The sequence below is a fragment of the Telmatherina bonti genome (genome assembly GCF_933228915.1).
Source record: "Telmatherina bonti genome assembly, chromosome: 3".
Classification (NCBI taxonomy): domain Eukaryota; kingdom Metazoa; phylum Chordata; class Actinopteri; order Atheriniformes; family Telmatherinidae; genus Telmatherina; species Telmatherina bonti.
In genome coordinates, this window is record NC_136621.1 from 10,371,701 (window position 1) to 10,388,900 (window position 17,200).

Consider the following 17,200-nt stretch of genomic DNA (forward strand, 5'->3'; position numbering starts at 1 on the left):
GCCTTAACAAAGATCATTTACTGAGTGGAAAGGATCTGACTTAATGCATAGTGGAAGTGGGTCAGATGGGAGGACAAGGCACCAGGGAAATAACAGTACAGGTACACAATACTATTATATCTCTGTCTACACCCCTGCATCCTACTTTCTGTATCATATTCGTCTGTATGCCAAAAAAAAAAAAAAAAAAAAAAGTCATTAATGTGCCATAGCCAAGCCGCTTCCACCAACAGTGCACATGAGTTACACTTTTCTCTTTACAGAATTTGATGCAGGATACAAAAACAAAAGAGGTTCAGATAACAGTCACTATCAACATGGGCATTGTGGTGTTCAAAAGAGGATCTCATTCCATGTGAAGGTAACGTCAAGAAAAAGAAACATGATGCTAAGACAAGTATCCAGGTTTGACACACGAAGTACAAATGCGAAAAGTGAAGTGAAAGAAGTGGAGATTTCAGAGCCTGATGTGTAGTTCCAACAGATTCCAGGTTCCTGGAAGGTTTTTATAGTTTCAGTATAACTATGTAGGAGACAGATTGATAAAGATTTACTTTATGTGTTTGTCAGATCATTTATTTATGTTCTTTGAAACATTAGGAAGGTGATAAGATGGCTAAAATGAGGGAAATCCTTTTACCAACTAAAGTTGAACATATGAAATATTTTTTTACCATAATGCACTGAACAGCTTTATTCTGCACTGGGTGTTATCAGTTATTATGTGACCAGTTTAGTAAAAAAAATATGAGCTGTGGCATCATGGATCCAACATGGATGCAGATGATGGACACATCTTATTCAGTGCAATTCTACACTTGAAACACAAAGTGCACATCAATACTTGTTTCACTATTTGCATTTTTGTGTGTGTGTGTCTGTGTGTGTGTGTGTGTGTGTGTGTGTGTGTGTGTGTGTGTGTGTGTGTGTGTGTGTGTGTGTGTGTGTGTGTTTGTGATTTCTTTTATTTATGTGATGCCAGTGTGATTGAAACAGATTGGTGGACACTAGCATGAGGCATGAGAAATCCATTCATTCTATGAGCCTGGATGTTTATTTATTTATTTACATTTATAGTTTGCACTGCATCCAGAGAGACAAGAAAAAGTAAATAAATTTTAAACAATATCAGTACAATACATTGCCATTATTTCTTTGGAACTGACTTAGATTTAAAAAGTGAAAAGCCATAAATACACCAATCTAAATTTTTTAAGCAACACCACATAAGAGTCTGACCTGAAAACTCGCTGCTTCTGACTCATTGTGATGACACACTGACATTCATCATGTCCATTCCTGGAGCTGTTGTTGCCCTGCAGGATCCTAAGGTTGAAAAACTGCACTTCATATTTATTTTTTTTATTATTATTATTATTTATCCAGCCTGGGACATCACATGACAGCTGTATTTAGCTTATGACTCACGCATCACAACTGCATATCAACACACTGACCATTTCAAATGGACACAATGGCTGATTCAGCAAACAAAACCAAGAGGACATTTCAGAGGATGAGAGGAAAAGGACAGAAAGTGACAGAACAGCAGATAAGACAATATTGTGCTGGCTTGTCCTGGCTGGACAGCACAGATAAGAGACAGGATGCAAGAGAGATGGCCAATTAGCCGCCGCTAGCGAGCGACTTGCTGAGAAAATCTACCAGGTCAGTAATTTAACAAATAACAGACAGATGAAAATGTAAACATGAGAGCAACTCAGCGTCATCTGATGACCAAGGTGCATTTGACAGAAAAAACAAAAATCAACATGCAAACAAAAATAAAGAATAGTGATGCAAAAAAAGTTAAAAATTATCCATCAACCAGTTTTTGAGACATTTCAATAAAAGCATGACAATGCCAGCAGAATGTATTCACCTTTAAACATGCATTGCATTCAATAGGTGTTAAATCATTACAGCTGGCATCTAAGACGTAAAAAGATCAACTGAAATAAGCATTACATCCCCTAAAGCTTTGATTTTGGCAAGTATTCTATTCTATTCTATTCTATTCTATTCTATTCTATTCTTTTCTATTCTTTTATTTTATTTTAATAATTTCGAAGATGCTTTTATCCAGAATGACTTGAAGTAATGTTGCAGTTTATTTTTAAAGAGCAGGCATCCTGGGAAATATGTTCATTCATTTTAACATACTGAGTTCTCCACTGGCTGCGTTGCTCGATGTGAAGTCAAGACTCGAGGAAGTTTCTGCCCCTGGTTGAAGTGGAGCTGGCGGTGGCAACGGTCATTAATTTACCATAGAGTTTACCATGCAACATGTCCTGTAATCATAGGAAAAAACTCAGTTCTCCAACATCCTATTTCAACTTTCTAGTTTCTCCATAACAAATAAAGTTATTGATCTTTCATACATGCACAGTTAAAAAAAAAAAAAACCAATCAAAATGTCTACAGTTTCAATTTTATTTTCTTTTGCACGCTGTGCACACAGCCTTGCATGAAGTTGCAGCCCAGAGCAAAGATGTCTTTTGCAATTCCAACAGTGTCACGTTCATACACACATAAACCAGTTTGACTGTCTATACACATGCAGTAATTAAGCCATCTGGATATCAAAGTAGCTAGCTTAGCCTCTGGGTGCAGTGACAACTGTGGTATTTGTATGTGTGCATGTGCATGTGTCTATATGATGTGGCATGAGGCCAAGTGACTGGCTGCACCAGTGAGATTCTGTATTTAGTCTCTATCACTCTGCACTAATCCAATTGTGCAAAGAGAGAGAGAGAGAGAGAGAGCGAGAGAGAGAGGGGGGGCAAGGGAAGGGAGAACTACAACTGGCTGCTCTCCAGTTCTAAATGGCAAGCTGGATGGGGATATCTATTAGAGGGTGAGAGTACAGCAAACACAACCAACCCCATACACCAGACACACATACACACACATGCAACCACATGCAGAACACACTGCAACGCCCACTGGCTTCATACAGACACATATTCTCCGACAGTCTTTCACATACACATGCAGTGCCACAATGAGTGCAAACGCACACACATCCCCATCTCACAAGTCCTGGGTGAATAAAATCAGAGGGCAAAAACTGTAGATGCATAAACCAATATGCAATTAGAGTGGAAAAAAAAAATGACTCAGCCTCGTCTCAGCCTCACTTTCCACGTCTCTGCAGCTCTTCTGCAGGCCTCGTTCAATGGAAGGCAGCATCTTGAGGTCTAAGTGTTGCTGCAAAAGTCTGGCCCCTTTGTTGTAAAAGCAGGTGCCACAGTGCCATCTGCTGGACAAATCTGTCCTTCAGGTTTTTTTTTTTTTTTTTTTTTGTTTTGTTTTTTTACAGCTGCAATGCAAGATTCAGTCCACATTAAATTGTGCTTGTTTAGTAATTGTTCATTGTGTTGTAAAACAAATGAATGTTACCAAACATAATTGGATTCACAGGATTTTAATGCAGTTTCCATGCAAATCTATTTCATAGAACGTCTGAAGCTTTTGTTATATTTATATATTAATTTAGACAACCTGGAGAGGGTGGCACAGTTGGAGTGGTATCACTTCACAGCATGAATGCTCCTGACTCAAATCTCAGGCGTCTGTATTCTGTTTCTATACTCTCCTTTTCCTGAGGGGAGTTTCTCCAAGTTCTTTGACTTTCTCCTTCAGTACAGAAGTGTAGGTTAAACGGCAACTTTAAACTGGATATAGATGTGAGCATGCATGCTTGTTCTTTTGCCTTCTCACATGGCACTCTGTAGCTCACCCACAGCAGGATGACGCTGGCAAAGAGAAAGAATGAATGGAAAACATGGAGGGCGGAACTGGAACTTATGCACCTCCGAACATGAGAGGACACACACAAAAAAAAAAAAAAGAATTTCTGAAAGGAGCCTGAACAGCCCTTGAAAGTGATTGACCTTGCTGAACAAGTAGAAAAAGAAATAAAAATTCAATTAAAAATTTTAAGTATTTTGTCAAAATCTGAAGAAAAGATGTTTTGCCCCAAGTGGGCTTGACCTTCCCTCTCCTCATTCTCTATAAGATGAATCATTTTGTGCGTGTAATGATTGACATGATCTTTTCTGTGCGTGTGCTTTTCTTCTTTAGTTCGTAGCTTTAAACTCTCAGCTGAATGCTTTTTGCCATAATGCTGATCATTACCCTTCTAATCGAGACCACCACACCAACATATCTTTAGAAGACACTCCTCCAGTAATAAGGCGTACAGTGTAAGGCATTCCATCATGGTGGTTTTATCTCTGACTTGTTTACTCTGTTTATATTACAGGCTCGCCAATATCCTGTTTCCCTGACACTGGTCCAGCAGGCTTGCAGAGGGTCACTGGTTATTCTTTCTTTCTTTTCTTTTCTTTTTCTTTCTCCATGTTAGCACAACCAATAAGCCTGCATAATGCAAGTCTCCATCTTCTTAATTTCCTGTCGCAGTAAGAATCAAAGACATTGTGCAAGCAACGGCAAATGATGCAGGAGTGTGTCAGGATTTTTTTATGGCGTGCCTAAAACAAGACATAAACAAAACAATCTGATGTATGATGGCAGTGTGCATGGATACATGAAGAAATGAAAGTCATTCATTCATTCATCATCTTTACCGCTTAGTCCATTTAAGGGTCATGGGAAGCAGGAGACTACCCAGCAACCATCAGGCGAGATGCAGGTAGACTCGGGACAGGTTGTCAGTCCATCACAGGGCCATAAATTTGGATTTGAAACCTAAAAGTTGTGACTTTATGTGTTTGCTATTAGCATTGTGAATAAAACAATTAGTAAAAAATGAGCCTTTGATTAGTGAGGAATAAAAGTGACAAGAACCGATGAAACACAGAGGAGCATTGCAAATTCCAATGTCTGCGGGGACTTGGAGATGTGACATGAGCTGAGAATGCTGCTGGGATTTGGATGTGTATGCGTGGCTGCTTATGTGTGAAGGGGAATATTTATGTGTTTGTGTGTGTGTGTGTGTGTGTGTGTGTGTGTGTGTGTGTGTTTGTGTGTGTGTGTGTGTGTGCGTGTGTGTGTGGTTGCAAGTCGGTCTCAGACAGATGAACAGACAGAAATAGCCAGAAGATGAGAAGAAGATGCAGCGCTGTGCAGCAGGGTTGATGAAGGAAGAGACCAGGTTTTCAAATCTGACTGAAAGGTAAGTGAGACCGACAAATTTAATGGTGGATTTACCAAGACAATAACAAGCTCGAGTTCATATTTCAACATCATATCAGTGCCATGTTGTGTTTGTGTAAAATTAATTATGTGAGTGGTAATAAATGAGCACTACTGCTTCTTTCATTCTGCTGGTATTTTCTTTTTCTATTACACACACCATTACCTTATGCCAAACAAAAGTCTTTTTTACCAAAGATCATCCATCACATATTGTCAATTTCAGTTAAGAATGATACAAACACACATGCATCTTAAAAGAGTACTTCTTTTTTTTTTTTTTTTTTTTTTAATGGCCTTTACTTCATATTTCTGCACAGTGGTGTAGTGGGTAGCACTGTTGCCTCACAGCAACAATGTTGCTGGTTCAATCCTCAGCTAGGTTTCTGGCCTTTCTGTGTGGAGTTTGCATATTCTCCCTGTGCATGTTGGGTATTCCTCCCACTGTCCAAAGACATGTTAGGTTAATTGGCTAATTTAAATTGTCCCTGTGATAGACTGGCCCAAAGGCTGTTGGGATAGGCTCCTGCTCCCCCACGCTTCACCTGTAATTGGACTAAGTGGTACAGAGAATTAATGAATTACATCACTGTCTTTTCACTTTATAGACCTGCTACTGAATCCACTCTCATACCATCTCATCTTTAGGTAAACCCTAGACAATACAACCAATATCAAACTCTTCCACACAACCAATCAGGCCAGGTTGTGGGTGTTGGGCTGATCAGAACAGCCCAACACCCTCTGACTGAACTGTATATTTTCTAAGTGGTGAGGAAAACCACCTTCATCATCACCCACCCCCTGGCTTCACCACTCCTTCATGTTACTGCCATCAGGCAGATCATACTGAACCCCCCTGGCCAAGATCATTCTTCTCCTCTGCAATAGCTGTTTCAGAAAGCAAATAACACACTATCTCTCTGTTTATCTACCGTGTCTATCTGCTTGCTTGTATGCTAGCGATCTTGCTAAACATCTATTAGTTTTGCTTGCTAGCTGACCTGTTATAACTACACATTCTAAATTTTGAGAGGGCACATTTTCTTTTCTAAATGTATAAAGTACCATTTAGTTTCTGGATTATGAAATAAAACCAAAATCTAGTCAGTCAACAATGCTCCTTATTGGTCATTCAGTAGTCGGTTACAGCTAGCTCATGCTAGCTGCTGTAGCTTGAGCTACATGTCAAAAGAGGAAACAGAGGGATAACACATCCAAAATTATGAAAACAATTCTTGCAGCTTAAGATGTCTTTTGCTTTAACATTGTTTATAAAAAATAAATAAATAAATAAATAAACCTTTCCCTTTCCCTTGGTGAGTTGGGGAATTTTCTTGTTGGAAAAGCTTGTTAAAAGCACATCAAAGGGAGTTAACACGGTCTAGAGAGAAAACTTTTCTCTGAACTGCCTCATGTTTCAGTCAGGCTTTTCTTACCTGGCTATGTAACTGTACAACATATCGTAAAAAATGTATTTGAGCACTCAAATTGTATTTTCACAGGAAAGGTGAAAACAAAAAAAGAAAGAAGAAAAAAATTCAAATGGTGGTCTTTTCCTTCCTGCATTCTCTAATATGATACAACTCCCTCTGTGTTATCAGTGACATTTCTCTGACTCAGTTATTGACATCCTTATGATGTCAACAGCTGCACTTAATTAAGACAAGCCTTCAGTATATGAAGGAAGGGGTGGTGTAAATCTCTTGTACTTCAAACCACTGACAGGTGCTTTAAACCCTCTCTTGGGCAATATCTCCCACAATTCTTCCACTTTTCTGGGAAAGCAGTTAGTTTCTTTTAAACTTAAAGTAGAAAATAAGATTGAATTAAAAAATAAGCATAATGTGCATAAATAGAACGCTCACAGTGGCCTATGCTTATATAGTTTGCTGAAGTTTCCCTGTCATTCACTCACCCACAGCCAATGCTTGTTGCTCATTGAGGCTTGAACTCTGTAATGATGAAGACAAATGAGCTCATTATCAAGTGTTTTCATGCATGTTTTTTTTTTCTTTCCATGTGTGTGTGTGTCCGTGTGTGTATTGGTCACAGAGAACTAGATGTCTTTACATGCATCACTGGTTTTGAAGCTACATTGAAGTGAACATGTCTGTTTACCTTGTGGTCTACCTTTAACCCAGTTTAAACACTTTCTCATGAGATTAACGTCCTCATTTTGCCCAAGTTGATGAATTTTGCCTGTTCTAATTTATTTCATGTTATTTTCTGCTGTGTGTATGCTGATGAGCAAACTGAATGAAGGAAGCAGGGATGCTCACCTCTTCTTTACACACAGCTATACATGTGTCTGTATCACTGTGCCTCCCAATATCATGCTTTCAATTTTGTCATCATGTTTAGTTAATATCAAATGCTTTTCATTTGCCAAGTGTAGCCTGTTTAGTATAATTGTGCTGCTTTCGCAGATGACAGAGACAGTGAAAATGAGGACTTCTATAAAATGAAATTAACACCTAAATGCAATTTAATATAAAAGATCATTTGGGAGTTAATTCAGAACAAATGCTGTGTTTATTTGCTGTGTCAGGCGTGTGGAAATGTGATGTAATGAGGACTATGGAAAAAGCCCATATGACTTTTTTTTGGTTTTGCATACTGAAGCAGCTGCAGTTCTGATGTTGAACATTAGGGGGTGCTAAGAGACAGAGGGGCAAAAAGAAGCAATTAGAAAATAAACCAGAGGAGAAGAAATTACATATAGCATTTAAAAATACTAACTAATGTACACACTAATGGAATCAATCATATCAAACTTAACACTGTTACAAATCCCCCCACTTTATTTATCATCCACTGGTCACAATGTTACCATACAAAATCCACTTCCAACATGGAACTGCATTGGGATGTATATATATATATATATATATATATATATATATATATATATATATATATATATATATATATATATATATATATATATATACACACACACACATATATATATATATATATATATATATATATATATATATATATATATATATATATATGCACACACACACACACACACACACACACACACACACATTCAAAACAAAATTAAATACAAGTGTTTTACAAAATGAACAGGGCAGAGGGAAAGAGACACATTAAAGAGATATTAAGACATGCAGTGATGAATATAAAAAATAGACATTTGTTTTCTTTTCTGTACAAACATACATGGACACATATAAATATATAGAAGTAAAAAAGTGTGTATTTTTAAAATACAAAGATCAAATTGTACAGTTACATTCCATAATAACAAAACAGGAGACATGGCACAATATTCAAGTGAGTTTGCCTTTTTCTACAGACACTGTACAATATATACTGCTCAGTATATATATACTGTAAAATCTGAAATCAGGTCACACAACAGTTGCTTTCTCCAAGTCCGTTCACACCTCTGTAAACATTAAGTGAAAAAGGGTCGATCTTTTTTTGTTGATGGTCTTCCATTCACATGTTCAAACAACTTTCTGAAACACTAATTACAACTGGACAATCTGTTCTTCGAGCGTCTGATTTGACGTCTTTGTGTTACTTTACAGTTTCAATGCCATGTTTGACTTCCCTCGTGGTCTTTCAGCACTCAGAACCCACAAGGAAATTTGGTCAAATAAACGAGACAAGCGTAAAAATGTTGGCACGAAGAACAAAAGTGCACCATGATGTGGTGAAATGTCCCTCCATCATCCAGTGGAACCATGCCATGCCTTCTTGTCTTGCCTCTCTAGTTCTGCCTCACGTCCTGCAGCAGCTTGTTGATCTCGTGAGCCAACTCGCTCGTGTCCATGGCGACCTCGTGGCGGCCCTCGCCACGCTTGCCACCCTGGTGACCCTGATGAAAGACACCATCAAAGTCATCCTCCTCATAATTCTCTGGGATTTCTTCCATGGCTGGTAGCCATTTTAAATGTGGCGGCTGTCCAGAGGTGGCGGTGGATGTGGAGGTTGAGGATGAGGATGAAGAAGAGGAGGAAACGTGATTGTTCCCCACGGATCCACTTCCTGGGTTCAGGTAGTGGGTATTGGCAGCCCATGCAGCCACACCTGGGGGATAAGCAGGACCTTTACCACCTGGCAACAGTCCTCTGCGGTTATCCTGAGGAACAGCATTGTTACTATGGTTACCGGCAATATTGCCACTACGTCCGCTTCCTCTCTCGGCGGTTGATGATGACGACGGCAGGCTCGTTTCAGTGCACTCGGTGTAAGAGTCCATATTAGGGGGTAGGAGTCGCTGGAACACAGAGTTCATCTCTGTAAGGAGGGAGCCCGCCCCTGCTCCAGCTGCACACACATCGCTTCCTCCTCCTCCACCTCCTGCAGACCCCAGCTCTTCATTCCCAGACTCTTTGCCAAAAGTGGAGAAGCTCTTACGGTTCTCTGAGTCAACGGAGGACTGGTCATCATCGAGCTGGGGCTGCTGGGAGGACTCCTCCCCGGGGATGTACATGTTGTTGCGGTAGTCAGCAGAGGAAGCGGGTGAGGAGAGGGGAGGCATCCAGCACTGGTCAGAGTGTCCCAAGACGCGACATTCATCTGTGCACAGTCTCATAGCTAAAACAATAAAAACAAACAAACAAAGAAGAAGAAAAGAAAACAGACTTAAGTTCCAGTTCAGCTCCAGTAAAGAACATTTTGTGACACGACTGCAAACGAAATCAGATAACATGTTAGATATTCTTCAACCCTTCATCTCCCTGCTCGACCATCTGTAAAGCAAATGCTTAATGACTACAGTAACTGTTATTGTCATGTTATAAAATAAATCTGCCTGAGTCATTTTTACCACTTGGCTTAGCTACAAAATAACAAAAGTGTTTGCTATCTCACAACTGTTTCAAGTTTTGACCATTTAAGTAAAATAACCAGATTATTAACTGTTATCTTAGTTCAAATGTATTCATTCATTCATGCGTTTTCCTAACTGCTTAATCAAATTCAGGGTCGCAGGGAAGATGGAGCCTATCCCAGCAGTTTTTGGGTGAAAGGCAGGGTACTCCCTGGACAGCTCGCCAGTCCATCGCAGGGCCTTGGTTCAAATTATTTATTATTATTATTATTATTATTATTATTATTATTATTATTATTATTATTATTATTATTATTATTATTATTATTATTATTATTATCATCATCATCATTATTGTTAGGGTCCTTGCCATACGAAGTATGGAAGGGCCCTATTGTTTTCCAAATGTTTATTATTATTATTCATTCATTCATTATCTGAACCACTTAATCCAATTCAAGGTCGCAGGGAAGCTGGAGCCTATCCCAGCCGGCTTTGGGCAACAGGCAGGGTACACCCTGGACAGCTCGCCAGTCCATTGCAGGGCCGTTTATTATTATTATTATTATTATTATTATTATTATTATTATTATTATTATTATTATTATTATTATTATTATTATTATCCAAAAAAAGAAAAGAAAAAAGATTCTGTTACTTTTTCTTGGCATAAAGTGAAGATGTGGGACACAAAATGTAAACATTAAAGCTGATGTTACTTCAGCTTCATTGTAAAGTTACTTTCTCTGGTGTAAAAATAAACCCAGGGATACCTTTCAGTATGATAAACTCTGCCTACCCCATTCAGTACCTACTTAGCTCTTATTTTTTTCTGAACTAGTTTAATTTTTCCTGAACCCATTTCAGCTTTATAGATTTTAACATTTCTCTTCTTGAACTCATGGTGATGGTATTTATAGCTTATGGCATGAACATCCAGGTAGCGCCAGGTAGGGAAAACATAAAAGGAGCTGAATAATGAATAAACAATAGCCAGATCCCATCCAGTTGGCATTACATGCAGATGCTAATGTAATGTTTGGCTGCTCTGCCGAGTGTGTCCACGTCTCCACGCTACAAGGCTGAGGCAGGCTGTTCAGCTCCTTTTGTCATATCCAGCATGATTAGCTACATTTACCCATTCAGATAGAAAAATCTAAACAAATTAAATCTATTGAAGAGAAACAGCTGTAATCCTCCCTCTCAGCCCATCCTGCCTCCATTTAAAATAAATAAATAAATAAATAACAGAGAAACATAGAGAAAAGGAAGGGAGGAGAAATGAAACATCTCCAAATCTCTCTGTTGGTTGGGGTGGGGGTGGGCGGGGAGGTTCATGTCCAGCACCTCTCCCTTTATCTGTCTCAATAAAGATTGAGAATTCGGTAACAAGTAAAGAGGAGAGACAGAGAAGCTGAGGAGCTCTCAGGCATGTCGGAGAAAGCAAGACAGGGACAGAAAGAGAGAGAGAGAGAAAGAGGGAGAATAACATCATTCTAAAAGCAATTACTATGAATTCTCCTCAGTTCAGACATGAAAGCGCACCACTGTCAGTCACCGGGGGGAAAAAAAAGAGAAAGGGGGAAAAAAGAGAGAGGGAGGGAAAAAAAAACAGCACCCTGAGACGCATACCGATGAGTGACAGCCGACTCATCTCCGCTCCAGGGAGGATTTTACAGACACGACTCTATCTTAGGGGCAGATAACACACACATACTCACACACATGCACAGTTGCACATACAGCTAGACACACTGTAACCTCTCTCGGTGTGATAACAAGCGTGGAAATGAGGGTTGTATGGAAGAATGGGGATGAGTACAATAGAGATTGTGTTTGCAACAGGGTGAATTTAGAGCCTGTAAAGGCAGGTGTACCAACGAATAATGGGCTTAGGCCTGACGCTGTCCATGGTGCTGAAATTTGTCAGGGGAGACATTACATCTGAGGGCAGGGTGTGGTCTGGAGGAAGCAGGCTCAGGTCGGTTTAGATTCAGCACCAACATGACAAAAGTCTGTTCATTTCAAAGAGCATGAAAAGTTCTTTTTTTCTTTTTTTTTTTTATACCTTTTTATAGTGATTCGGTTTATTCTGGCTGGATTATAAAGAAACTGACTTCACAAAACAAGATTTATTTAAGGTCTAAAAGGTGCGGCGGTTTTATAGAAGGTGCAAGTGATGTGGAGGCAGTTCACACTGAGAGGTGTCAAGCTGGGAAAAAAAAAAAAAGGAAAGGAAAGGAAAGTGCTGTCTGCAGCCACTTAGGCTGAGACAAATGGACCACATAACCCAAATCCCACCTGGGTGGAGTCGATGGTGCATTTCGAGGTGCATCAGGTCAGAAAAGCCCTCCCCCAGCAGCAGCCTGTCCACTGGGGATTCCCGCCCCATCTCACAGTCGCTATCCCCCGCCTCACTGTCTCCACGGCCACTGTCCTTCAGGCTGAACTTGTCCATGTCTTGTAATGCATACCTGCAAGGAAATATATATATATATATTTTTTTTTTTTTTTTTTTCCTTTTGAAAGTTTTACAAACAGTATCATCTGAAGTCGAATCATGTAAGTTTCAATGTTACACATGAAAAGCTGCGTAGAACAGTCCGACTGAGAGAAGACTAAATTCATCATTTCAAACTTGAGACTTCTTCTGCAATCTGTCAAATCACCAGACAAGGCTCGGCCCATAAATTCCACATGCAGGTAGAAGCCATCAATAAATCTATCAGAGCAGCCACGAGAGGCATCAGTAAATCCTTCTCTTAGAGACCGTAACGGGATGCTATGATGGGAGTTCTGACAGACACAGACTTTACAATCTGAGCCCATTTCCCCTGAGAAGTACTCTGAAATTTGTTGTGACACTTAGACAAATGAATTGCATACTTCTGAACTGAATGATTTTGGTATGATAGCAACTAAAATATGAAAACAAAATAAACAACTACATTAACACATCGTCAAATCATGTAAAAAGAAAAAAAATCAACTGACAGGTAACTTCACAACATGTTGAGACATGAAGCACACAATGAGAAACAAGAGGTTTCAACGAAAGCAAACAGAGGATAAATCTTTCTTTTGGGAGGAGAGGGGGGACTGAGGGGGTACGGGTAAATTACCTGTAGCTGCGGGAGTATTTGTTGCCACGGAAACTGGGTCTGGGCTGGTACTGGCCCTGATGGAGCATGGACAGAAGCTGTGAGACTTGCTACATCCAAAAAAAAAATGACAAAACAAACAAAATAAAACAAAAAAGAAACAGAAAAAAAGGGGGGATGAATAACAGATGGAACATCAAAAAGAAGAGGAGGGGAAAAAATGGGGGGGGGGGGGGGGACAACACAGAAGACAAAATAATAGATGAGTAAACACAAAATGGATGATGGAGAGGCTGCTAAAAATGAGTGAGACAAAATGGATGACATTTAAACAAAAAAAAGGGGGGTGAGTGGGATGGGGTGAGTCTGGATGAATATGGAAACATATGACTGAGGGGTGAGTCATCGTGGTGATGGAGGCAATGGTGACAGGGTGTAAACAAGGTAAAGACAAAGACATCTATAATCATCAACAGATTTAATGAGAGTCAGCCTGAACTACAGGGCAGTGTTGATTAAGTCACTGTCACACATGGAGATGAGTTAATTCGCTCAAACAGAGACAGCTGCGTGAGGAAGAGGAGGAGGAAGAGGAGGAGGGGGAGGAAGAGGAGGAAGAGGAGGAGGAGGCTGCTGTGGGCTGGTGTGTGTGTTTGAAAGAGAAACTGAGAGAAATTTTCAGGATTGTGGGACCACACTTGATATTTTGGAGGTATTTTCTGCGCATGTGTGTGTGTGTGTGTGTCACCGCTGGTGTGTGTGCTCACCTCCACCGGTGGAGTTGCGTGAGCCAGTTCCAGGGCGAAGCTCTCTGGGATGTGATTGGATGAGATGGTCACTAGGCTGTTCAGGGATTGGCGGCTGTGGTGGTTCTGCCTGCTCCCCATCTGGGCTCGGTCCAGGGGAGGTGTGGCCGAAGGTGAGCGGTGGTGAGCCCTGATGGGGAGGGTGCCATTCACCGTGGGAACCAGGGTGATGTCACCCTTGTGGATTTGGCGCGAGGGCTTTTTTGGGTGGTGCTGGTGAGTGGACTCTGCAACCCGGCAGTTGTAGGAGTTCCTGGTGTCCTTCTTCTCTCGGTTACAGCGTGCGGCGAACACCACCATGATGACCAGCAGCACGCCACAAATGGCCCCGAGGGAGATGATGATGATCAGAGATGCGTCGAGGGTGGATTCTCCCTGGTCCATGAGCTGCACGTGGTTCTCCAAGTTCTCATAGAGGGTGATTTTCAGAACCGCCTTGGCACTGAGACTCTCCTTCCCCTGATCTCTCACCACAACTGTGAGTTCGACATGCTCATGGGGGAAGTTCTCCAGGCTAGCATTGGCGTGGATCTCGCATGTTCTGGGATCCATGAGGAAGAATCCCTCCTCGTTGCCACTCACTATGGAACAGATGAGCTCAGCGTTGACCCCAGTGTCGCGATCAGTGGCCCTCACCACAGTCACCAAGTGTCCAGCTTCTGTGAACTTTGATGCAGGAACATCTGCAGTGAAGTTCCACAGCTGGGGAACCACAATGACCGGAGGATTGTCATTCTCATCCAGAATATTCAGAACAACAGTGGCGTTGCTAAGCAGCACTGGCTTCCCTGCATCTTTGGCTTGCACAACAAAAGAGATGCGACTCACATCCTCGCGATCAAAGGTGCGCAGCGCATAGATGGCGCCATTGGAGGGGTCGATGGTGACGTAGGTGGAGATGGAGCTTTCCTGGACTAAGTTTTCCAAGATGGAGTAGCTCACCTGCCCGTTCGCATCCAGATCTGGATCAGTGGCCATGATGGATGTCAGATATGCTCCTGGGGCGTTGTTCTCTGATTTAAAGATCTCATATCGTCCCTTATCAAAACGCGGCGGGTTGTCGTTTTCATCCATGACATGCACGGTGAAATGTTTGACTGTGGACAGGCTGGGGGTCCCTTTGTCCTCCGCCATCACAGTGAGACTGAACTCTGACCTCTTCTCTCTGTCCAGAGACACGTTGGTTAAAATCATGTAGTTGTTCTCGTATGTTTTCTGCAGTTTGAAGTAGCTCTGGCCGTGAAGTTTACACTCAACTTCTCCATTTAACCCAGAGTCCAAGTCCTCCACCGTCACCAGTGCGACAAACGTGCCCAGAGGGGAAGCCTCTGATACGTAGGCTGCGTCCCCGTTCCCCTGCGAGGACATGAGGTTGATGCTGATGTCCGGCTTGTTGTCGTTCACATCGACCACCTTCACCAGGATCTTGCAGTGAGCAGGCATGGAGTTGGGACCCATGTCCTGCGCTTGCACATCAATGTCATAAGAGTTCGTGGTCTCGTAGTCCACTCGCCTGATCAGAGTCAAGTGTCCGCTGTCCGGATTCATTTTAAACGTCTCCATAATTTTAGGAGACACGTGACTGCTGAATGAGTAAACTATCTTTGCGTTTGTGCCGTCATCGGCATCTGTGGCGTTCAAATCAATGATCAGAGTGCCAACAGGTGAGTTCTCAGGGAGATTAATGACATATGAGGACTTCTCAAAGATCGGACTGTTGTCGTTTGAGTCCGCAACACTGATTTTGAGGAGGGTTGAACCTGTTCTCGGGGGGACGCCCCTGTCAGAGGCTGTGTACTGAAGTTCATACCCGGAGCGCACCTCCCGATCCAGCTCCCTGATCACCACCAGCTCTGCGTACTTAACCCCGTCACTCCTGGACTGGATGTCAATCTTGAAGAAATTGTTGGGCTCGAGCGCGTACGTGTACAGAGAGTTCTCACCGACGTCCGGATCCGTGGCACTGTCCAGGGGGATGCGAGCTCCCACAGCCGCGCTCTCGGAGATCTCAATGGGGATGACGGCACGCGCAAACTGGGGCGCGTTGTCGTTGATGTCCACCACTTCCACTTCCACGTGAAACAGTTGGAGATGCTCCGTGGGGAGCGTCAGCACGTCGAACTGAATGGAACAGTTGAGGTTCTTTTCGCAGAGTTTTTCACGGTCGATTTTGGTCCTGATGCTGATTTCTCCGTCCTGCTCGCGCACTGTGAGGAAAGATGAGCTCCCACGTTGCATGGCCCTGAAGCGCAGGGACACAGAGCTCGGAAGTTTGGCCAGAACATCCGCGACATCATCTTTCAAACGGGCAATGACTGTGCCCACCTTTTGCTCCTCATAAATCTGATATTTCAGCGTCTTCCCCGCGGCGTGCTGCGCTGACAGCGCCAAGAGAGCCACAACTCTCCACATTCTTGTCAGAAAGAGCCCCGTCATTCTTTTTTTTTTTTTTTTTTTTTTTCTGGCTGAATTGAATTGTAAAACAAACAAAAAAAAAATAGTCTTCAAAAATTGCAGCAAAATTCAGTGGAGATTAATCCCAGATTTAACTTACAAGGTGCTCATCTTCTTCAAACAAGAGCTGCATTGCTCTCAGTGAGGAGAAAACATGAGACTGTTTACTTCAAGCTTACTTAAGTTGTGCTAATTTCCATAAAAGCTTCCAAATTTGTTTTTTCTTTTTTTCTTTATCTGTCCTCCCCTGCCATGCAGATCTGCTGCCCGCATCCAGTGTGCGGGAAAACAACAGCTGAATGCCTCTGAAATCTGTACGCCTTTCTCCCTCTCCTCCCTGCGTCTGGTCTGTGCGCCGTGCGCTCCCTTCCGCTCTCCTTCTCTCTCGCTTTCTCTCTCTTTCTCTCTCCCTCCGTTTGAGGTGCCTCTGCTGCACACAGCCTTGCCCAAAATAACCCGCCTCAAACCTACTACTTGTACATCAGCCCTGGCCCCCTTTTCACATCCCGGGAAGAGACAAGCGCGTCTTAAATCAAAAGCTGGCTGGTGGCCACTTGAAGTCCAAAGGAGAAGAGAGGGAGGTGCAAGAGGGGAGGAGAAAAAAGAGAAAGTGTGTATGGGGGGTAAAGGAGGGTGGTGAAAAAAAACGCCTTATGGGGGGTTCACTCTCACCACTTCTCAGAGTAACTGTGCATTTCTAATGGCCAGGGGATAAAATAAACCCACGAAGAAAACATTCATCCAAAGAGCTCCTCTCGCCTCTTTTTTTCCACTGTTGTAAAACCAAATAAAGGTTTACGATTTCCTCGCTTAAGGTCTGCTTTCCCCAGGCAACATGGAGACTCACAAAAATCTCATTAGACAAT

The 17,200-nt window shown here is 42.0% G+C and overlaps 1 protein-coding gene across 1 annotated transcript; it reads right to left on the reverse strand.

Annotated features, from left to right (window-relative positions):
• Positions 1-8,285: 8,285 nt before the first annotated feature.
• On the reverse strand, positions 8,286-16,658 carry pcdh18a (protocadherin 18a). Its single transcript, XM_079265173.1, has 4 exons — positions 13,842-16,658; positions 13,096-13,184; positions 12,275-12,447; positions 8,286-9,738 (listed from the first exon to the last, which is right to left on the reverse strand). The coding sequence occupies exons 1-4, from the start codon at positions 16,314-16,316 to the stop codon at positions 8,909-8,911; spliced, it is 3,567 nt and encodes a 1,188-aa protein (XP_079121299.1). The 5' UTR covers positions 16,317-16,658; the 3' UTR covers positions 8,286-8,908.
• Between the last annotated feature and the right edge of the window lie 542 nt (positions 16,659-17,200).

Excerpts from the sequence above, each read along its gene's own strand:
- pcdh18a (XM_079265173.1), bottom strand. The coding sequence starts at position 16,316 with ATGACGGGGCTCTTTCTGACAAGAATGTGGAGAGTTGTGGCTCTCTTG. Across the intron at positions 13,185-13,841 it reads ACGCAACTCCACCGGTGGAG|CAAGTCTCACAGCTTCTGTC; the intron begins GTGAGCACACAC and ends TTTTGGATGTAG. Across the intron at positions 9,739-12,274 it reads GCACCATCGACTCCACCCAG|CTATGAGACTGTGCACAGAT; the intron begins GTGGGATTTGGG and ends TTATTGTTTTAG.